Source organism: Leuciscus leuciscus (assembly GCF_965113295.1).
Source record: "Leuciscus leuciscus genome assembly, chromosome: 11".
Taxonomy (NCBI): domain Eukaryota; kingdom Metazoa; phylum Chordata; class Actinopteri; order Cypriniformes; family Leuciscidae; genus Leuciscus; species Leuciscus leuciscus.
In genome coordinates, this window is record NC_138735.1 from 23,912,920 (window position 1) to 23,938,089 (window position 25,170).

Here is a 25,170-nt window from a genome sequence, read left to right on the forward strand (position 1 = left end):
AAGGTGTAATTAATGTAATAAAAAAGTATTTATTTAATGTAAGTATTTAAGTATTTATTTTTATGTGCTATGCATTTTTGTGCATGTGTTACTACTATTTCAGCATCTTGTGCATGAGCATCTTTAAAAAAAAAAATTTGGGGGCTCTTCCAGCTTTTCATGCTTTCAAAAAAACACCTCATTTTTTATTTATTTTTTTCACTGTTGCAACACCTTTCTTCCCAGTCTGACAGTAACACTCTGTTTAGTTTCTGTCTCGATAACCTAAGTGTGCTCTGATTGGTCAGCTGGACCAGTGTGTTATGATTGGTCAACCCCTTACCATAACTGTTTTAGATCCAGGATGGAAAAACAGCATCTTTTGGACATGGGGACAACACACTATTAACACACTCAAACAGGCCTTGCACCCTTTATTTGCTTATGCCTTGGGCGGGAATTATTTAAATGAGGAATATTGTGACGAAAGAAGAAAACTCAAGACTTCAATCTTGAGGGAGTTCAGAAACAATGCGCACTGATATAGAGAATAACTACCTTTGGAGTGACTTTGTGCTTTTAAAGTTCGTAGACCATTTTCATGCTCAAACAGCAACACTCTAAAGATTACACTCTAAAGAAAGTTGAAAATGTAAAAAAGCATAATAGGTCATTTTTTTTAAATGTTCTAGCTGGTTCTGAAAACAAAATAAATACAGAAGCTGATTGGGATTGGTGCTGGAAGTCATTATGGCATTTATCAGGAACCAAAGCACAGAGACACAGGGGACATCTCACATTGATCAGAGTCAAGTCAAGCATAAATCAAACACCTGGACAGCCATCAGAGTTTTCCCTTGAAAATGTCAATATTTGCTTTCTGTTTTAGAAGGGCTTCTTTTCCCTCTGTAGATGAATCCCTTTGGATAAGCTCAGATAATGCCAAACATTTACCTCTTTCGAAATTACATTCTCAGTCATCCCTTGATGGTTGGCGCTGATGTGTAATAGTTTTCTGCCTTTGAGAAAAATGTAATGCAGGACTGCATTTATCAAGAGTTGAAATGCAATACCTTTCCCTCTGACGCCGATACAGACGGTTATTATCAGCAGCTCTAACGTCATGAATGTGAATGAGGATGTGTTTAAAAGGAAAAGGTGTGTGCATGTTAAGGGAAAACAAGATATGGATGGAGTTATGTATTAATCAGAGGACTCATATTACTGTAATATTGTTGCAGTGTTCGACTGAATCATGAAGATATAGAAATCTTTGGTAATCGTAATGTGATTTTTCTTTTTATCTTTTAAAAATGTGTCTTGACCCTAGTAGTTCTATTCAGTTGTGTTCCGTCCATATGTATTTAAATGCAGTGACACATTAAAGACCCCTCAATTCTTTACACTGATGAAAGACAATCTTCAATGGGTCTGAGCCCAAATGAACATAATCATCTCAAAATGATCCCTGCAGTTTTGCTCTTGTAAAATACTTAAAATATGAAAGATGAAAAGGGTTATATGCACTATTAATCCAACATTTTAGGAAGTCTAGAAAGGGGATTTCAAGCAATTAGATTCTCTATTTGTTCTTTTTGATGTTAAAAATGAGAGCTTATCTGAATAAGTCGTCGTTTTGTGTGTCATCGTTTTATGAATAGTTCAGCCGACACTAAAGTGTTTTCACAGCTTATACTTGATTTTGAATATGGTAGTGTCCTTTCACTCTCTGTTTTTGTCTTTTTTCTTTTTCTTTTTGTTATGTTCTGTAATTCTTGGCATGATGAAGTGCTTCGTGTCTGGTCCCTTGGAGAACGTCTGAACCTGATTTGTCATCTGAGACAGCTCAGAGGGAATCCTCCATCTCAGTCTGGTAAATATGCTCATTGTCTCTGCGGATCTTTTCAAAAAAAAAAAAAAAAACTCCACTGATTAAGTCTCAATTCATACAGCCTCTGCAGTTAGCATTATTTATGCTGTGAAAAAGAAAAGAAAAAACCTGCAGCAATTTTAAAGACCTCCAAACGTTTAACATTATAAATGTCCCTTTTTATGTATTTAATGCATACTTGCTAAATAAAAAGTATTCATTTCTTTAAAAAAATAAAATCTTACTGAGCCTAAACTTTTCAACGGATTTGACAAGCACTTTTACCTAAAGTGACTTACATAGCATTCAATGCATTTCATCAGTTCAAGCATTCTCTTGAAATCAAACTCATGATCTTGGCATTGTTAGTACCATGCTCTAACTTTCTAGCTATAGAAACAGTTTAATACAGTTTAATAACAGTTTTAAACTGTTTAATAATCTTGCTCCGGATTTATTGACTGACCCAAGGTAGATGAGTTTTGAGACGATTGGCCTGTAAAGGACATATGCAACTTATGCAAATGCTAGTGCCTTGAAACACTGCGACGCAAGGCCAGGGTCATAGGTCATCCTATAGGCACAGACAAACTCAAGCTGTTCTCCTGGTGTTGTAATTTCAATACTGCTCATTTAAATATAACACCATGTGCTACTTTTTGCTTTGCTTTGTTGGGCAAACTAATCAAACAAGATCAATAACCTTGTGATCAATGTGTTTAACATGTCATTCTAAAACGCAAGACGCCAGACAGCTGTGATGCCCATTAGACAATGTGGCATAATAAACCGTCATCAGCTTTCAAATCAATACAGGCTTTTAGGTCAGCTTCTAACAACAAAGAGTGGAAAAAACGACCAAACAATGATGCGTTCGACTGATTAAATTACCTTTGTTCGGCATGTAGGTAACACAGCAGGACTGAATAGCAGATCTAGTCACAAAGGGCACATTACATAAATCCACTGCCCAATTCTCTGAGCATGAGCTAATGATGTGAGGCTTCCTCATTGCCAGATGAGGAAAATTGCATTAATTACAAGCAATTTGAGGATTGAAGACGGCAGGTGGTGGAAAGAGTTGTGGGTAATTGACATGGCGTCACTGAGACCGAACTGGAGCCTGCGAAGTTTAATCAGTAAAGCAGTGGCTTTCATCTCAATGGATGGGCATCCCTGCCACCCGTTCTCCTCTCAGATGGGGCCGCCTGCCGAGTCCACTCTCTCTGCCACATGCTCTTCATGGCAATAAGGTCTCTGTGAGGAACTGCAGAGAAGGAACCATGCTGATAAAATTGCTGTCAGCCACATCACCTCTTTTTCACAGGTTGTTCGTGCATGTTGTAATTTAAAACCATTTTAGTGGGGCTTGTCAGATCATGACAGAACAAAGACATTTGCCACTTGCTGCTGAAATTCCATCTTGTAGGAAAGTTGGCAGACACCCATGCCTTAAAACGGCACATGCGTTTTTTTAAAATAACCATTAGAGAATCTGTTAATTATTCCCCTTATGTGTTTTTTATTCTTTATTTCCTTCCAGCTTCTTTCCAGAAACATTTCAATATAATGTTGATACATGATGCAGAGTTTAAGGTAGGATAGGCAATTGCGGAGAGGCTAGCAATAGCAAGTTAGCTTTGAAAGCATGAGATCCCACCCTCCCTTCAGAGTGCTCTCCCAAGCCACGCCTCCTCCAAAACACAGGAAAGCACACAGCAGATTCTGCAAAGCATCATTACTTCATGTCTCAAAGCACATAACATTACAATAATAATCAAGGTAAACAACTTACAGAGCTCTTGCTTGTACCACCTGACTGCTGCAAATTAATTTTGGCATATCTAGTGTTGACACAGAAACGCATAAATCCTATATTCATAAATATTATATTCAAAGAAGTTAATACACAACAGTGATACTCCACCATGGGAAATGGAGCTTTGACCTTATTCTTGCCCTTCAGCATTTCAAGGTGTTTCATCGGTCACCATGATTTTACCAAGTAAGACATGTTCCTGGATCAACATATTTTGTTGATCCTAGAACAACATTCCTGGCCAAAACTGTAGTCCTGACCCTGTCCCTAGCCCTAGCCCTAAACCTAACCCTACGCATGACTTTTCCCTAAAATAAGAGGGAAAAGAAAGGTGAATAACACTGATGTAGAATCATCTAACCCTGGTTGGAAGCCTAAAATGTAAATAAACTGTAAACTTATCCCTCAAATCTGGTTGGTTGATTGGAATTCCTGTGGAATTCCAGTTGATTGGAAATGAAAGTTGGCTTGACGTCAGATCCCAATGTCAGACTGACGTCAACATCCAACGTCGGAGAGACGTTGCATTTTGGTTGAAAATGAAAATCGAGTTGACGTCAGAACCCAACATCAATCTGATGTCGGTTTCTGATGAATGGGTTTCATGTCCTCTCTGTTGAACTAGTGTTCATGACAGTGTTTTTCATAATTCACAATATGAGACATTTTATTTTACAATAACGATACATCACAATATAGTTATTTTTACTATTTTATTTTGTTATTAAAATAAGATTAAACAAGCAAAAGGTGGACTTCTGTGTCTATTGCGCTTAACTCAATTTAACATCATGCATGTCCCGCTCTTTATTCCTCATTCATGCACGTTTCTTTATCAAAATGTCAACTAAGTAGTACTGTGCTACGCAGATATATTTACATTTCACTATATAAAGTTTATAGTAACACTCATTGCAAACACTGCCATAATTGCATACAAGTTACAACATTTGTCTTCTAATTTAAAATAGTTAAATTCTTTTCATTTAAAAATAAAAAAAGGTTATGTTATGTAAAATTGGAATTTTTTACTTACCTCATGATTAAATGTCAGTAGGCCTATATGATGTCAATATGATGTTGGTTTGAGATGTTTGTTGGATTTTAGTTTAGTTTTGTTTTGTTGAATTTGTCGTTGTGTGGAGGTCACCATTATGAAGTTTAGGAGACATTGTGTTTTGGTCACAATACTTCATGACTAAATGTCAGTTTTTGACGTCAATATGATGTTGGCTTAAGTTGGCTTGACGTTGGATTTTGGTTAGTTATTACCACAACCAAGAAAAGATCAGCGTCTTGATGTTACAATTTGACGTTGTGTGGACGTTATCATTATGACGTCAAAGGTTGGATTTTGGATTTCTACGTTGGATTTTGGTAACTTTACAACACAACCTAAAAACAACAAAATATCAACGTCAGCTGACGTCGGCATTAGTCGCTGAACTGATGTTGACCCAACCACATCGCGACCAAAATTTAACAAAATATCAACGTCTTATGACATTATGCACCTGCTGGGATGTTGGTCCAGCATCAGCAAAGTTGATCCTTAATTGACTTTTAAGAGGAGGTGGGTGGTGAGTAGTTTTGAGGTGCCTGAGCTCTAGTTCCTTGTTTGTTCCCATGATTGTTAATTAGTTCCTTCACCTTTTCTGTTTTACCTTGATTACTGTGTATTTGAACCAGTAGTTCTGTCTGTTTACGGTTTGTCTTTGTGTAACGTGGTTGTGTTTCAAGTAGATTTCTGTCATTCTCCTGCGCGTTCCTTGCAATATTAATTATTAAAGACAGTTTTTGTTATACTCTCCTGCGTTGTGCTTTTATAACTGCCACATTTGTGGCATAAACTTAACATAAGTGTCATAAACCACAACAACAACTTCCTTACTAACTATTAATAAGCAGTAAATTAGGAGTTCATGGAGGCAAAAGTCATGGTTAATAGTGAATATGTACTCCCCAAACTGTGACCAAAAATAACAGCACCGAATAAATAAATTATTGAGCATATCAATGTCAAGAAACACACGCAGTCATACGGTCATATTCCCCAGTGGTCCAAAGAACAAAATAAAAACCTTCTGAAAACATGGCAAACACAGATTCAGTAAGACCTCATTGACTTTGATGAAACCAAACAAATTTAGTTTATATTTGGTTGTAGATCTGTTCTTTTTCGGCAATGAAATCCCTCCATGCATTTCATATATTATTTATCATATAAGTAACTGAGTTTTTGTAAATATAACTGAAATATAATCATGCATGTCACGGATAGACCTGTAGCAGTGTCAGATGTTTTCAGTGTCTTGCAGAAGGGCATTTCACATCAGAATGAATGAGTTATGTAAAATGTACTTGGGGTGCTGGAGAGATTTGTACTTTCCCCAAAGGCAAACTTGCTCTCCGTTGAGAAACAGTGAGCTGACCCAGACCTCATCATGAACCCACCTGCTGCTCTCTCACTCACACACACACACACACACACGCACGCACGCACGCACGCACGCACGCACACACACACACACACACAAACAAACAAACACTCTGAACGTTCATTTTCCGATCTGTCACCACCATCATCTTCCGCATGCAGTGTATAAGGCGACACTCTTGACACCCCGCACACCCTCTCTTACTCTTTATTCAACAACAGTCGTCTTCAAGAATGTCTTCTTTTGTGCCTTAATTTCTAGGAGAATCTCTTTGAAATGTCTTGTTGTCACTCACTTATTCCTCTAATATTGCCTTAAATATTTCAAGTTTTTGGTGCGGATTGTCTTGAAAGAAAACCTTGATTCATGCAGGCATATACACAAACGTTTGAAGTCAAGGTCAATTTTCTTTTTAACGTTTTAAAGTCGCTTATGCTCTCCAATGCATTTATTTGATCAAAATACTGTGAAATATCATTAAAATGTAAAATAACTGTATATTTTAAAATATTATTTATCCCTGTGATGGCAACGCTGAATTTTCAGCATCATTACTCCAGTCTTCAGTCTCACATGATCCTTCAGAAATTATTCAAATTTTCTGATTTGGTGCTCAAGGAACATTTCTTAAATCAGTGTTGAAAATAAACCCATCACAGTTTCCACAAAAATATTAAGCAGCAGAAGCATAATATTCTTTGTGGAAACCATGATACTTTTTTTTTTTTTTTTCATCTAAGAATTTAATTGAAATTTTAGGCATTTGACTGGACATGCACCACATTTTATGTATTTGGCACCACAATGTGGTCTGGAACAGTGCTTTCGATTTGTTTTATGTAAATTCAACCATATTTTGTATAATAGAACACTTATTAATTTTGTTGGGCAGTTTGTATTGGTCCAGTAGATCCAGGTATATTCATCAGACTGACCAAGCACAAATGTGTGTGTTTATCTTTGCAAGAAATCCATAATACAGTTCTTGATACTGTAATATCACACAATTCTACATGAATTTCATTATGTGGGTTTCATTGTAATTCAGTTCTTGTTCTCTGAGGAGATTCAGAATGAGGAATAAAATACATAACAGCTCTCTCTCTCTCTCTCTCTCGCTCTCTCTCGCTCTCTCTCTCTCTCTCTCTCTCTCTCTCTCTCTCTCTCTCGCTCTCTCTCTCTCGCTCTCTCTCGCTCTCTCTCGCTCTCTCTCTCTCTCTCTCTCTCTCTCTCTCTCTCTCTCTCTCTCTCTCTCTCTCTCTCTCTCTCTCTCTCTCTCTCTCTCTCTCTCTCTCTCTCTCTCTCTCTCTCTCTCTCTCTCTCTCTCTCTCTCTCTCTCTCTCTCATTCTGTCCCTCATCTTTAATTCCTTTAATGGCTGCTAAAAAATGCTAAACCATTCAACACTCAGGAGACAAGACACTCCATGAGTAGCTGCTTGGTCTGAAAGTCTCTTTTTTTATATATATATACAGATGATAGGCAAGAAGAAAGGTAATCATCCCATGAATTGGTATTCTAGCAAGGTATGATGGGAGTAATGTGATCTGTAATTGAAATGTGAGTAATGCAGGTCTGACTCTGAATTCAGAGGTAAGTGCAGAGGCGAGCTCTTATAGTACTATTACACGTTTGACCAGAATATCAGCCCCTGCCAGTCTAGACCGAAATAAAGATTTTACCAATGTTTTTGCCACAATTATCCTGCCTCATTTTTATGCCAGTATTCCATAATAGAATGGAGAAAAAAGCAAACTACAGTTAAAGGGATATTCACCCAAAATGAAAATTCTGTCATTATTTACTCGCCCTCATGTCCTTCCAAACCCCTAAGAGTTTCATTCAACTCTGGTCCGGAACATTAATTAAGAATGTTTTTATTGATATCTGAGCAATTTCTGTCCCTCCAAATACCATTTTAACGCCTTAAAACGCTCATAAAGAGATTAATCCATATGAATTGAGCCGTTTAGTCCAAATTTTCTGAAGAGACATGATCGCTTTATATGATGAACAGATTGAATTTACTTTTATTCACATATAAACATTGATCAGCAAACATGAACAGAAGCTCAACCGAACATGCTTGATGCGCGAGAACAATCCTCATTGGTTCTTGCTGAAGCTCAAACGTGCTTTTTAACGAGAGAATGAAGCACATTGGTTCTCACACGTCAAGCTAACATGCTTGAGCTTCTGTTTATCATAACTAATGTGTGCGTTGATGAATAATGTGCATAGAAGCCTAAATTCAATCTGTTCATCAGATAAAGCAATCGCGTCTCTTCATAAAATGTGGACTAAACCGTTCAATTCATATGGATTAGTTTTACGATCTCTTTATGGACTTTTTGAAGCGTCAAAGTGGTAGTTGCGTAGCTGTCAATGGAGGGACAGAAATCGCTCAGATTTCATTAAAAATATCTCCATTTGCGTTCCGAAAATAAATGAATGTCTTACGGGTTTGGATCAAGAAAGTGAGTAAATGATGACAGAATTTTCACTTTTTGGGTTAACTAACCCTTTTAAAGAGCTAGCTTAATTAGTTAATGTAGGCTCTGATCTGATCGTCAATTATTTTCTTGTATATAAATGGGGCCTAAGGGCCACAATTTTGCACTTCAGTCTTTTGCCAGTATGTAACACCATAGCAACCTAAAATCAACATGCTAAAAAAACACTCAAACACATTATTAAGCATGACCTAACGCCCTAGAAACCACACACAAATCCCTAGCATCATGGTAATGGATTTTGCATGTAAATGTCACCCATGTTTTCTTCATTAAATGTGAGAGTCAAGTTATTCACAACAGTTTTTCTTTTACTGAATACTCTAATTACACTGACTCACATTTCATGCTTGTTAACAGTTACATACAAGCTAAGACATTTATCAGTTACCTGGTGTGGCCAGATGACTTTTAAATCACTATCCAAGATTTATGAAAATGAATGCATTGTCACTTTTTCTATAACACAGCTTAGTTGAGGCTTTAAATTCCTCTTAAATAAGTGGGAGTGCAGATCGCAGACATGGACAGCTGAATGGACCACATTAATCTAATAGTGTTTGATAAGCACAAACAGCGCTGATGAATCTTCCCGTGTCTTATTCTTCATTAACCCAGCAGGTTTACAAACAGAGACCACAGATACTGGAGCCTTTGAGGGAAGATACATGTATCAGTATCTTTCTCTGTCCATCTTCTTTCACCAGCTCTCATGCTGAAGTCTGGAGTCCTGCAGGCTCATTTGTGAATTAGCTTTGAGATCAACATGCAATTGCAGGTGTACAGTAATAGCATGCATTTGTGGTAGCAGCAGTGTCCTTTATTTTTTCTGATGGACCAGGTATTTATTCACAAATGGGAAAATGCACTGTAGTGTTTGCTGATTATCCTTTAAAGGAACCGTATGTAAGATTGTGGCCAAAACTGGTACTGCAATCACTTTCAAATTACTGTAGAGCGGTGTATCCCCCCCCCCCCTGACTCGAGGTTGCCAGTTGCAGGATCCAGCAGGAACGTAGGCTGCTACAAGGAGCTTCCAATGGCAAGTGACGAGTCCTACACAGTACGTTTTTTTTCGGACTTTGTCACGACGTATTTCGGATTCATAACGAGGTCTTTTAGGTTTCGTAACGTTAGACATTTTTTATCCGACACGTTTGTAGCTGCAGCTGTGGTAACTAGTGCAGAGCTGGCAACCCGGATGCCGAAACACTACTGACTTCGTGATTGGTAGATAGGCGGAGGGTGGAGCTTCAGGCCAAAACACAACATGACAACATCAACATCAGTTGAGGGCTGCAACTTCACTTTTAAATGACAATATCCTGGCCGGACTACTGTTGTCAGTGATATAAGTATTTGACATGAACATGATTTCTTAATGTCTAGTGACATATCAGGGCCATTTTATGATTAATTGAAATACATTTCTTACATATGGTTCCTTTAAATCTTCAGCCTTGCTAGCTAATTACAAGTTGTTTAAGGGGCAATTATTGTTTTAATAAATAAAAATATAACTATCCAATTATATAATTTATAATTTAATTAGAGCCAAATTTTGAAGGGTTTTGAATAAATCAACAATGAGGGGGGCAGTATCAAACTAGCAGGGTACTAAATAGCTACATTATAAATGCACTGACTCACATAATAATAAAAAAAATCTTCCAAAGTAGGCTATGTATTACAGTTTCGAAAAGGAGAGTGTGAGATGTTTAGAACAAACCGATTCACTGAAAATTCATCTGAAATTTCCAATGCCAAAGCCTGTTTAAATTTCTTTCTTCTGTTGAACACAAAATAAGATATTTTGAAGAATGTTGGTAACCATACAGGTGATGTACCCCATTGACTTCCATAGTATTTTTGGTAACACTTTATTTTACAGTGTCCTTGTTACATGTTACATGTACTTACAATAAATTATGCATAATTACATGCAACTAACCCTCAACCAAATCCTAATCCTACCCTAACCCTATAGTAAGTACATGCAGTTGCTTAATATTACTCATTACTTAAATATATAATTACAATGTAACAATGACACCTTAAAATAAAGTGTAACCGCATTTTTTCCCCCCATACTATGGAAGTGAATGGGGTCCGTCAACTGTTTGGTCATGTTTGGGTGAACTATCCCTTTAAAGGTACACTGTGTAACTTTTTATGTTCAAAATTAACAAAATGTGACTAATGAGTCAATACATCCTCAATCATTTACATTAAACCTAAGTTTTTAAGTAAGTAGGCCTACTTGGTAACCAAGGAGACAGTGCAAGTGAAGAACATGACAAAAGAAAGTAAAGAAAAATCTTTGTAAATTGTGAAAAGCAATTTTATTTGGTCTCACTGTGTATCACTGTTTTGGTAGCTCTAAACCTGTTTCCCATGTTTATGTAATGGCATGTGGCAAAACTGAACATACAGTGCCATCTTATGGACATTCAAGACAAACAATCATATTCATGGATTTCATCAGGTCCCTTTCCACAGGTGTATTAATCAAGCACAATGCAGTCTGCATTCATAATCTAGGTGCTTGATTTTATACACCTGTGGAAAGGGACCTGATGAAACCCATGAATAGTTGTCTTTACATGAGCTGGAAGTTACTATATTGAACTCATGTGACTTCCATCTAGAATTGTGTGGTCAAGTAGGCTAAATTCAATTCAATACCAGGAAGTGAAAGTCTTCATTTTCACATCACACAAACCCATTCAAACTGCATACGAATACTTACTACACGGTATGGCAAGTTAGATAATTAGGAGTTGCCGTATTGAAATGACCTACTCTTCCAGCGATATTATGCTATCCCATGTGACTATGGGAGCTAGAAGCCATCAGATCCGAAACATTTGGTTGAGGATTAGTAGGTAGGCTACCAAGGTAGATACCAAGGTAGGTAGGCTAACTAGTTGATCCTAGTTAACGTGTAGGCCTACTTGTTTTTTATATCCAAACGTTTTTTAGTGGTTGTTATTAGGCTATAGAACATCCGGATCAAAGGACAAAGCAAAGATGGCAGATGTATGGGAACAAATGGACAGTAGTCTATTCATTTCACAGATAGCCTATAAGAACACTTCATCAACAACTGAGAAGTTCATTCTCTGAGAATACAGGAATTCAAATGCTTTGTTTTCTTACACAACATAAATATATACATAGACTCAAACCTGACAAATACAGTACCTTCACAAACATTCAGATAAAAGATTAACAATAGAAAAAATGACGACAAACCAAACATGACATGAGAATTAATTCCATTATTTGTCCTCTAGTGCTCTCTAGTGTCCGTGAAGAGCACAGCTTTTTTTTCCCCGTTTTGGCTTGAAATTTAATTCATAACTAGTGGTGGGTCTGATGTTCATCAGTGCAGGCACATGATTCTGATCTAACTGTTTTACTAAGTTTTCCCTGACTTGATTACACTGGTAAGTGTGCAGAACATGCAGAACCACTCAAGCTTAAATATATATTCAATTGAAATGGCTTGAAACAGCCCATTTTGGTTGTGTTGAATGGAGAAGTGAGATGTTCTGCAGTCTTATGTTCTTGAGGGGGTTTGAAGCTAAAACAAAATCTGTGTGAGGAAATTCAATCTTTCGTGGGACGCCACAGCTGGCAGGCTTCTGGTGAGGAAAACAAGGCAAATGTGATTTAAGGGGCTAAATATACACACACTGCTACAATATTCCTCCATCTGTGAACGTGTTTTCTTACACCCATAGTTTCACTTTCATATCAGTCCCTTTCTTCTACTTGATTTATCACTACTGATTATCATTATCAATGGAACTGAAACAACATTGAACTAACTTCAGCTGACACTATTTTCTTTTTCAAGCTGTTGTACAGTGGAAAAGAACTGTTTGCATCATTGAATAATTTATCACTTTAAAGCTGCTTTGAAACAATCTGTATTTTCTAAAAAGTGCTATATAATTAAAGGTGACTTGACTTGACATTACTTAGGCCTATCTGACAGAAAGCTGGTGCTTGGATAGAGGAAAACAGGTATTATTGTAACATTTCTTGAATTTTTGCTTATTTATTCTAAACGTGTACAGCCTAAAATTTGGGGTTTGTAAGATTTTTTTTTTTTTAAGAAGAAGTCTTATTCTTTACACAGCTGCATTAATTGATCAAAAATACTGTAAAAACAGTAAGATTGTCAAATATTATTCATATTTAAATGTAGGATGGAATTGTTTGCATATTACTCCAGTCTTCAGTGTCACATGACCCTATATCAATCTAATGTATTATATTATGATTTGCTGCTCAAGAAACATTTTTTTATCAGTGAAAACAATGTGCTGCTTTATATTTTTGTGGAGACTTTTCTTCCAGATTCTTTGATGAAGTTCAAAAGAACAGCATTTATTATTTGAAATAGAATATTATAAAATTGTAAAAGTCTTTGCTGTCACTTTTAATCAATTTAAAGCACCAATTTTTTTTTAATGATACATCTTCTGATGCTAAGCTAGGGCACATCATCAGTGATGTTCCTGATCTCATTGGGTGTTTCAGACACCCTCCTTCAGGCGACCCAGCTGAGGTTGATCAGGCCTCAGCTTGTGCCCTAGCAGCATTTAACCACAGATCCGCTCTTTTGATCCAGAGCCACCTCGAAGCCTTCTCTGCAGCCTCTGTGCTATTGCTAATAGCCCTTCTCCTTCTCTCACCTGTGATGCCGAGTGCAGTGTAGGCCCCGTAGAGGGACTTCCCCGCAAAGCCTCTGCACCCCACCTCCACAGGTAAGCACCTTGCCTTCCAGCCTTGGTTGTGGCAGTTGCTGACGAGGCCATCATATTTCTCCCTCTTCCTCTCAAAGGCTTCCTCCATACGATCTTCCCATGGCACAGTGAGCTCCAACATGACCAGGTTCTTTGTTGCCTCAGATACCAAGACAATGTCAGGTCTCAGGGTGGTCTCGACGACGTGTTGGGGGAACTTAAGCTGTTTGCCCAAGTCTACTTTCAGCTGCCAATCCTGTGCAGTGTTCAGAAGCCCTGATGTTATCCTAGAAGATCTTTCTGGCCCTGATGAAGCTGATTTGCTTGGAGCGCTTTGACCTCCGGCAGCTACTGATAGTAACCTGCATGCTCTCTGCAATTGTTTTGAGCACCTGGTCGTGCCGCCAGCGATATCGGCCTTCACCCCAAAGCTCTTGGGCAGCAGCTCAAAATGTGCTCAAGGGTTCCCTTTCTCTGGCACAGGGCACATCCTGGTGTATCGACCAGACCCCAGGTGTGCAGGTTAGACAGGCTGGGGAGGACGTCATAGACTGCCTGGACCAGGAACCTGCCCGCCAGAGGTCAGTCCACGTGATCTTCCTCTCCACAGCTTGTTCCCATCTAGTCCAGGCACCTTGACGTGTGTAATGGATTTTTCCCTAAACCTAACTATCTGGGTCTCGTCTACAAATCGACGTCCCCACTCAATATCTGGGTCTTGTCTACAAATCGACGTCCCCACTCAGTAGTCACCTAACTAACTTGTTCCCCTAAACTAGCTTCCTCCCTAAACTAGCTTCCTGTGCAGGAATAAATCGACAAACAGACTTCTGCAAATGTCCTTTAAATGCTTTAATCATGGCCAGGAGATCTTCCCGAGCAGTTCTCAGGGAATCTCTTCCAAGAAGCAAGGCCGGAGGATCTCAGGAATCCCACCGTAAAACACATATACAACAGTTTTTATAGAATCGAGAAAACAAATAAGACTAACATGTCACCTTCAATATGATTGGTTCAATTGGTTCAAAAGCCCCAACCTTTTTCCTCTGTCACTGGCACAAGCAAACTGTTTTAATGATGACTTCACTTGTTAATCACAAGATTCTAACAGACTGTCTAGTTTCATTTCCCAAACTATGTTATTTTTACATATACATACGCACACAGTCAAAGTCACAAGTTTTCCATTGATTTCGTACAATACATTCTGTTCCCATATAGATGTTAAATAAGGTTAGATGCTAGAAACATGGTTAGTTTAATATACAGTTTAAAATGTCCACGACACGTGCCATTCCCACTGCTTTGCTGCACCTCTCCTCCTCCACCGCCGCCGTAGTCCTGAGATGGTGGAAATCAACTCGTACAGAAGCAGAGGCTACATTATCCTTGGCAGAATCCCATGTTGGTACATCCATACCTTAAATTTTCGTAAACATTCTTCGCCACCTCTCCAACTCCTCACAGGTGTTTTTGATGGATGTTGTATCTCTGAGGCTGCTGTCGAAGATCTTTCCCAGGCTTTTTACTGTTTTTACAGACAGTGTCGGGATTTGAGTTCCTGAGATGATAAAACGAAACTTCTCCTGCCCTTCTTTAGCACTACAGATCTGGATTTGGTTGGCTTGAATGACATCCTGATAAAAGTATTAATACAAGTATTCATTTCTTTAAAAAAAATCTCTTACTGACCCCAAACCTTCAAATATTATCCTCAGAAATACTTTATGACACATTAAATGTAAAACATTCAATTTTAACAACACTCATGAGCACAATATGTGTCCTGAACAAATGCACTACCCACTATCACAGCTCCAGCCTCCATCTATTTGCTATTTTAATATCCATACAATAGTTTTGCATCAAGATTTGAGAATTTTACATCGGACATCAAGTGGAGGCCTAACCCAGACTGCAACATAGCGTCTGCCCAGATCCGGGCCACATCTGGTACATGTGGATTCCACATGTGGGCCGGATCTGGCCCGACACTATGTTGCTGTCTGGGAACACAGTATCAAACCTGCAATAGTGTATGTCTCAGTTTTACCTTTTAAAAGATAAGATCGTATACTATACTAAATGCTTAATTATTTTATGATTAGTTATATTGTATTTACATTTGGCCTTTAACTTAGTCCACTACTGCTCTTTTAATGGACATATGCAAGAGAAGTGATGAAACTGTGACAGTAACATTGCGTACTCTGCAGTCTGAACTAACCTGTGAAGTCCATGTTGGTCTTTTGTTTCCCACACAACACAAAAGCCAATCCCACGGGTCACACAAAGAACAATATAAAGAACAGTGAGGTAAGTGGCCGTCCCTGTGCAGCTGCTGGGCTGGATCACTGTGGTTACAGCATCTCAGTGCAGAGGTGAGTGTTGAAACTCTCAGAGGAACAGCTGATGATTTCAGCTCCGCTCTCAGGGGAAGAGAAACTGTGACGGAGGAAAGAGAGACAAGGGTTTGGCGCCAGGGAGAAAGAGCTTTGCAATGGTTTATTCATTTCTTTCTTTTTGTTGTCGTTGCAAAAAGCAGACATCTGACTACATGTTGTTTTTTTTGTTCACTGAGGTGATTTTGAATGATAATCATCATTATTAACTATATAGTATTTGAATAACAATGTTTTATTTGGCCTGGTAAGATTGCTCTGAGAAATTTGTCTAAAAAATAAGTGATATTCTCAAACTTAAAAACAATTTGTAACATGACTGAATATCTAATATAGTCTAGACTCTTAACTGAGTCTCTTACTGTTTGTCACTGAAATCTGAGACAGACAGAAAGTCAAACAAAATTGTCTTCCACAGGAAATATGCAAGTCACAACACAGTTCATGGAACACTAACACCAACAGTCACACATCCTCCAAAAGATAATTAACACTCAGGAGAGAACTGCTGATAAACTCAAAACAGAAACAGCCTTTCTTTTTTTTAAGACGCGGAGCGGAAACCTGTGATGGTCCCAACACTTTCATACAGTGTTGTTGGGTTTCCTGAGATTAAAGTGTTTTAGGGGACGCATTGAAGAGTGTTGTAAACGGAGTCCTAACTGAATGTCATTAAATTAATGTTTATATTCCAGAATTAGTAATACTTCAGAGCACATTTTTATCCACACAAAGACAAAACACCTACCGAGTACGCTAAAATTATACAATAAAAATTAACTGAATAAAAACGGTAATAAAAATGACAAAACTTTATATTTAACACACATACAGTAAACATCTGCCCTACTGAATTAATTATAAGGTGATTCATATATGAAAATTATGTATTGTGTGTATATATATATATATATATATATATATATATACACACACACAATACATAATTTTCATCTCCATGTTAAAAGATCTCAATGTTATCTTAAATGTTAAAAAAGATTTCAATTTCAAATAAAATACGTTATTAAACAAAATATTAAGAAGCACAAGTGTTTTCAGTGTTGATAAATGTTTCTTGAGCAGCAGATCAGCATATCAGAAGGATTTCTGAAGGATCATGTGACACTGAAGACTGGAGTAATGGCTATGTTTTGTCCTTTAAAGCTATACTGCTCTTTAGAGAGAGAGAGAGAAAAAACACACACAAATTATACAAGGACAACACAACCGTGTCATAAAAATGGGAAATATATTTTTATTGGTACCTTTAAAGATACGGGTGTCATGAATAACAGAAATACTCACAGTAATGATCATGTTGGAAAGCAAACTCGACACCACAAATTAGCTCTCTCTCTCCCCTTCTCTCTCTCTCTCTCTCTCTCTCACACACACACACACACACACACACACACACGTCACATTTTCCTCGCCAATCTCTTGGTTTAATCAGGATTGTTCTCCATATTCTGATTGATACATACAGATGGAACATATGATCCATTTCTTCACACTTTTCCCATAAGCATTTTAACATGGATCTTCAATGGGCTTCAATAGCAGTCTATTCATTTTGAGTTTCAGCAGGAGGGAAGAGCGAAGATGGGAGTTAAGGAGTCTCTGTAGACAGAGCCAAACGAGAACGATCTGTAAGCGATGTCAAGCCTCAACATGCTCAGTGCAGGTTCAATTAACATGTTTTACATGCACACAAACTCAACAATTAATGAGGGCAAGTGTGAATCCGGATCGGAAAAGGAAGAGAAAGATTTGGTTCATTTAAAGTATGTGATTCACAATGCAAATATACTGCACTGGATTATGGGTAAAAGGTTCACAGCACAGAATGCATAGTGCATACTGTATAAATTAGCACATGCTTAAAATAAAAACAAACAAAACAGTGCATGATGGCTTTTTTTTTTTTTTTTTTAGGTATCAGTATTGACAGAACTGCAGTTGGATACATTTGACTTTCAGGAATGGCTTTTCAACACAATCTCCAGGGCTTACAGGAACCTGTTTAACAATCAAATGGGGAAAAATAATAAAAACACTCATGGAAAAAGGGAATCTTCTGTGTTATATATATTAAGATCTATAAAATCATACTCACTCACAACACCTGTTAGTAATTCTCAGCCAATTGTGACTGCACCATCCACTTCACACCAGGATTTAAAAAAAGGCAATCTAAGATTTATTATACATATTTATGTAAATAAAAAAAAACAATCTTTTAACAATCAATAGATTTTTTTATATTCATGTGAATCAGGTATTGAAATACCTATTTGTTCATTTCAGTCACTCTTTCTGTGAAACACTGCAGCACTGAGGTCGAGAAAAAATGTTTTGTGGCACAAAAAAAAAGAAAAGAATCGATAATTTAATATAACTGTTATGCCAGAACTTTCATTTAAAAAGGCCTTTGAGATGCTGCATTAAGCGAAACGCTCACAGACACATTTCTAGAACGTTTTCTGGTCCTGTATTCCAGACCAAAGGATGGAACAATGAACTCTCCAGCCTGGGAATGGGTATTCCACTTGGGTACGTTTATTCCCCCCTCTCCTCGTTACTGTCTCTTTTTCGGTCTCTCTGGAGAGGGGTGGGCGGTTACCATCCATTGATGATGTGGTTCATGTAGTCCTCGGTTGGCAGGCGTGCCATACCCTCTCCCCTGACTCCGTCCTCTCGGAACGGGCTGTGGAAAGACGCCTGTCCTCTCAGTAGTCTTTGCTCCCGCCGGTCCAACATGTGCTTGTACTGGTAGCGCTGCTGAAACAGGTCTTTGGCGTAATCATACAGCTTCATGTCAAGGTCGTTGAGCTCCTCGATGCGCTGTATCGTGTCGTTGTCCAGGTCCACGCCAGCCGCCCGCGTGCTGTTGTACTGCATGAACGGCCGGATGAACTTGAGGTGGAAGGTGCGCTCGAACAAGTACTGCGTCTTCCGCTGGAACTCCGTGAGGCCATAGAAAGCCATGTCTCGAAGGTTTTTCTTGGCTGATTCGAGCAGGAGCTGCGAGCGCCTCTTCTCGGGGACCGTTGAGAGGTTGTAGCAGCCAACCAGGCTGAGGTCAGCCAGCATGCGCACTTGGCGGTTATTGGCTAGGTTGTAGGGGCAATCCATGAACTGCTGCAAAGTGCACCCTGACCAGTCCGTTCCCTCGTAGCAGGACGGCAGCTCTTCGGGTGTGGGGGTCCGTCCGTCGCACATGTGCAGGGACGTCTTCCACGTTGCCCCGCGCTGGACGTGCCTCCATTCGCTAAGATAGCGGGAAACAGGGTCCCTCAGTAGAGTGATGTAGTAGAACTTTCTGTAGGAAACAGGAGAGGAGAACTCCATTAGTCATAAATCAAACCAATAATAAACAAGATTATGATATTTTTATTAAAAAATGTGACACTTGTATCCAAAGCGACAGGTATACCCTTGGAACTGAATGACCTTGGCTTTGCTAGTGCCATGCTTTACATGAATATGCCATTTATCTCAACAAAACACGTACAGTAGAACAAAAGAAAATGATCACAACGCAACCTGTTTTGTGGGTATAGTATGTCTAAAACTTTATCCTACAATTAATACTCTGTTTTGAAAGACAGGATGTAACAGGTGTAAACCGTGACTCAATAAATGCCTGAATTGCTCAGTCTTCCCAGCATGCCCTGAGGCACCAATGTCTTAATCCTTTCCCACCACTTCACATCCTGCCTGCTTAGATTCTCTTGTGATCGATGGACCTTGAAACATCATTGTGATATTCACAATATATTTGGTGTGCTTTAATGTATTAAAATAATTATATCATTTAAAAATCAATATAATTTATATAAATTAATATCATAATGTTATAATACAAGCTCTACTGATATAGCATGTAACTAAGTCACTTTGGATAAAAGCATCTGCTAAAATGCATAAATGTAAGTAGCAAAATGGCATTAAAGTTAGTAAGTTTCAATTAATTTCAGTGAATCGTTTTAAAATTAATTGAATAAAAACTAAAATTTCACCCACACACACTACAAAAATCTTGTACGCCCATGCACACTGCCTTAACAAGAGATCAAAAAATCCTTATACCCAAACATCTGCAGACATCTTTAAACCATCATTATATGTAGCTGAAGTGAAAAAAACAGGCATGGCTCAGAGTCTTTTAGTGAAAGGCTGTTTTGAAGTGAGAGCAGTCAGATAACGATGGTGATGAAACCACCTCAAGAAAAGACCTTATTTCTTACACTGCTTACACTATAGCGGCCTTTCCTGAAAAATATGCAAAAATAATTTACCAGAGCGTTCTGCCACAGCATGCTACAGGGACAAAGGCCATAGGGAAAACGAGTTTTGGCGGAACCAGGCAAAGGATTTGTGGAGTGGGAGGAAGACAAAGCACTGCCAACAACCTAGCAGGTGGTTTTCAACAGATTAATCTCAACCAAACTGACGACAGAGAGCTTTAGCTCTTCTCAGTTACTGATTCAACGCCCCCGTCACCACCCGCTCCAGCTGTGCTTCACCCTACATTACCTCTTCACACCCCTGTGACCAAATGTGCCAAGGTAACGGATTCCCCTCAAAGTGCCAGAGAGCTGATTACACATTCGAAAACAGCATGAAATCTCTGATTAGACAAGAACAGTGGGCAATGCTGAAATTCATTGCTGGTGACCCACATTGCACTTAAAGGTATCACTGGGTGCTGAGATACACTGAGCAATCATCTTGCCTCTGGCCAAGAGGTGGCAATCCAGCCAACATTGTGCACTCAAATGCCCTTACACTGTACATTGCAGTTCCCTTACTGACCACATGGTGGCAGTGTGCATGTATTAACCAGGCCCTAACAAAAGCATAGGACAGTTATGCACATTTCAATACCTTCCCTGTCACAGCAAGACGACTTGCAAGATCGTTGTTAAAGGTGACTTTCTGACTTCTTCAGACTTCGTTGATCTTTTCCTCTTTTCTCCTAAATCAATAGAATAATTTGTTTGACTATGTCTTTTTAGGATCTTCAGATCTCTTTTTGTTCATTCCCTCTTCCTTTCACACTATTCGGGGACAAGGCTACAGGCTTATAATCATTAGTGAGCCTGAGAGACATCTGAGATCCCTCTGCAGTGCCAAGTCTTCCTGTTTTAATAACTCTCATGTTTCCACAGCGATTAAACTCTGGGCCCCATCAACACGCATGGCAGATCCAAATCCCAGCCAATAACTGGCTGCCTGCTCTGTGCAAGGTCGGTCAATACTAATAACACACAGTGAAACAGCCACATTATTAATGAGAATGGACCCAGTACTGAGACTTAGGGCACCTCACAATGTAACCGAGGGTCATACTATGAACTTGGACTGCTGCAGTGTGCAGACTCATAAATTAAGCTATTGAACACTAGTCTCTTTTATAAAAGTGTTTCATAATTAAATTAAGACCAAGCTGAGGCCAGCTTGGGTGGAAGGATTTCAGCATGTGTGCAAGGCTGCTTTGGCAAAGTCAACAGGAAGTGTAGGAATCTGGTGGATGTTGTTTTAAGTATTTGTTTAATCCTCTTGTACTACAAAACCTCAATGTCAGGAAGAGTATAACTGTGTAAAACTACATAGTTTTAAATAAACTGACTGATGGGTTGCCTAAATGAACAGACATATCAACGGTTGGTATGTCTGTGGTGGTTCATCATTCATCTCCATCCATGCTTTTTCACTGTTGAATCAAACACACTTAACAAAAACATTAAAACAATCCACAACTTCATTAAAAATCCCATTATTGAGGTTACAACCCTGCTCTCTTCCACTGAGACATGGGAAAGGAAATGTGGCTCTTGAGAGAGACGGAATGAACAGCCCTCTGGAGAGTCTGGAGTTCAAGGTCAGAGATGAAGACAGAGCGTGCTGGAAGACTCCTCCTCGGGCTGACAGCTCACAGTGGAGCCGTCACAACTCTCCATCTGACACGACTTCGCATGCAAATCAGCCTCTCAAATATATGATGACTGCACAAAGACCAGTCACCCTTTCTGACAGACCCGACACAAAACAGCTGTGGGGGCACTTTTTCCTCTTTCAGACACACAACACACAGCAGAAGTGGAAGAAAAATAGAGAGAACAACTTCCAGTGTTTGGTTTGAATGAGTGTGTTAACCCTGATAGTGTTTGTTGGGGCCAAGATGTTTTTGTTCACTCACATACACACCCAGAAGACCATTCATCTCCATTGCTGGCTGCTTAGGAAGTTTCACTCCCAGTACTTCCACCCAATAGTGTGTTTAAACTAGAGAAGTGAAGCATTGCTGAATTATTGATGCAGTACCTACACTGACTCTTGACACAGGGTTCCCTCACCTCGCCAGAGCCTCCAAACTTCTACTGGTTTAACATGTTAGTACCCTTGACTGGTTTAATTTCATCAGGGAGGGTTGTGCTGTCCTGGGTGTTTCAGTTCTGTTTTCGCTGCTCTGAGTGTGGTTTGGGAAATGAAAGTTTCTTTTTTTTGCCAGCAAAAAGCACCAGACTGTGCAAAATGACTCTAGTCTGTCATCCTGGAGATGGTCCACTTGAAAATCCATTTCTCTGTAAGAGCCGAGTATAAAAAATAAAAATAAAAAAAAAACATTGACAATTCAGTGTGGACATTTGTGTACACACACAAAAACACTGTCTCACACACAACTGAACATTACCTCTTCCTGACCACACAAGGATGATTACACACTGACGTATCAATGACACCAGGATGGTTTTTTATGATTACAAGCATTTGATCCTTCAAAATTTGATGCAAGGCTCCACAACAAGTCATTTTGAACTGGTCCACCGCATGCAATATGATTATACCTTTCATCAGATGATGTAACTCTACTGACATGCTATTCAGGGTTTGGTGGGCCTGGTTGTTTCTTTCACAAAGAGACACAAAGTTGCTTTCCCAGTTTATTTATTCCATTTATTTGACTAATTCACAAAAATTGGGAGTCATACTTTATGGGAGTGAGCCATTGAGAATTATTATAAACTCTTATTTAAAACGTTGTCATTAAACCTTATTAACATGGAGCGGTCCACATTTACATCCTTAAGGTAATGATTCTGAATCTACACAGAATAAAACCCCAAAGTGTTGCTATAAACTGCTTAACTCATCTGGACTGAGTCAGAATTGCTGAATAAAAAGTGATGTTAATGTGCCTTGTTTCATCAAACTAGTGTGAATGTTGAAACCTGTTAATATGGGCAGGTTTGAGGTGTGAAATTAGCCCTAGCCCTAATGGAAAAGCAGATTTTTCACACAATGGTGATAATTTTTAACCTCATTTTGGAGGATTCTTGTCTTGGAACAACACTATAGACCAATGAGAGGTCTGTATGAATTATATTAATTTTATTACTGTTCAAAAGTTTTGGATCAGTAAGTTTATGAAAGGAATCACTTATGCTCACCAAGGCTTTATTTATTTGATCAAAAATATATTAAAAAAGTAATATTGTGAAATATTATAACAATTTGAAACAGCGGTCTTGCATTTTTCATTTACTTTAAAATGTAACGTATTCCTATGATGGCAAAGCTCAATTTTCAGCCATTACTCAATCATTCAATCATCAATGTTCAAAACAGTCATGCTGCTCAAGGCTATTTGTGTGGAAACCACACTACTTTTTTTCCCAGGATTCTTTGATGAATTGGAAGTTCAAAAGGGCATTTATTTGCAATAGATCAATTTTATCTATCCTTGCTAAAAAAAGAAGACATTTTTCCCAAAAAAACAATCAATGCAATGAATGAGGTAGAATATCACAATCATTTCACATAACACCGCGTTTTACACATTTAAAATATAACCTGATAAATGATGCTTTACACAATCCTTTGAAACAAGATAAGCTATTTTTACTCTGATCTGTGAATATACACAAACATGATGAAGTGTATAGGGAACCAGAAGTAAGATGAAACCAGAGAATGAAAGAGGGTCTCCCCAAGTTTCAGTAGGTGGAAATTTCATCTGTGACGGCATCAAACCTGTTAAAGTACGGTAGGATGGAGGATTTCAACTGGATTTCTCTGACTATTAAAGGCACCCCAACTGCTTTCACCAGGATGAATGTAAATTCCACCTTATTCATGGCGCTTGCTGTCGCATGCTAGCCGTTACAGCTGAGAGAGCGTGACTAACAAGAGAGCTGCGACTCTTTCGTCTTGGGATGTGGGAGGAAGAGACACAGATAAAGATGGCAGTGTGTCCATGAGAGAGAGGAAGAAAGGAGAAAAAGGATGAGGAGAGAGCAATAAAGAATTCGATTTTTATAAAAAAACAAAAAAAATGTGAGTAGAGCCCCAAATAGACGAGGAACCGCAAGAGGAACCAGAAATAAAACAGAGAACATCTTGGAAATGTGGTAAATAAGTCAGTAAGGATGTGTGGACCCCCTGCGGGTCTATTCCTATCTTAAACCAGCACAGGTGTTCCTCTTTAGAACGGGTGATAAATTGCATGTTGAGATGCTAGCAGGCGGAAAGACTCCCGGCAGGTTTAAGATCTGCCAAATGTGCAAGGACAGATCAAGCACCAAACCAACACACTGAAGGAACCCTGCGTGACCTCTTGGGTGTCATTAAAAAGCTGTCATGATGTGAATTGTGACGGGCATCATGGGGCATCAGTTGTCTGAAGATTATGTGAGCGGTAGCTATGATTTCATCTGGAACTTTTTCAGCTTTTTTTTTAAGTCGGAACATCTGTTTTCTCACACTCCAAAATGAGCATCACATGCTAACATATTATCGTGCAACAATTCATAACATGTTAATAAATGAGCTGTTAACAGATTATTAGGAATCAGAACGAAATCTGTGAAATATTAGCAGAAAGACAATGATCAAACATAATAAAAAAAAAATGTTTTGTGATGATGAACGACAGATGGAAAATGTGAGCTGACATATGCTGTGCAATTTAAAAAGAGATGTATTAGGGAAAACACACTGAAGATTGCAGTTGAACTTTAAATAAAGAGAGAGTTATGGGTGGAGAGACAGACAGCAGCGAAACAGTCGATAAGGATGGAGCACTTTAATAAAGCTAGAGCTTATTGTTGCATGCAGTTCTTCATGTTTATGTATGATTGATGATTCAGGAGGGACTAAGGCAAGACTGGAGACTAGAGAGGGAATAATGAAGGATTTCATAAATCCTTCTCATAATATGATGCCCTCCTGAGAGAGTCTAGGATGACCTGGCCTTTAACATCCAACCCTGAATATTAACTCCTTGCGGATGTGCTATGGGGAAAGTTTTCAAAGAAAGGTTTTCAGGTTTTCCATGAAATATTTTGAGTGATAACCAGACAAAACTAGAACCAAAAAACGACAAAA

At 38.6% G+C, this 25,170-nt stretch overlaps 2 protein-coding genes across 2 annotated transcripts in view; both read right to left on the minus strand.

Moving 5' to 3' along the window:
* LOC309509691 (eotaxin-like) overlaps nt 1–25,170 on the minus strand; it is a 243,725-nt gene that overhangs the window by 171,153 nt on the left and 47,402 nt on the right. The window lies entirely within an intron of this gene.
* The window catches only part of hs6st1b (heparan sulfate 6-O-sulfotransferase 1b), a 51,439-nt gene continuing 43,278 nt past the window's right edge, over nt 17,010–25,170 (minus strand). Inside the window, exon 2 of the mRNA XM_082184470.1 lies at nt 17,010–19,099. Within this exon, the coding sequence (XP_082040596.1) occupies nt 18,397–19,099 (703 nt within the window). The 3' untranslated portion in view covers nt 17,010–18,396. The remainder of the gene's footprint in view (nt 19,100–25,170) is intronic.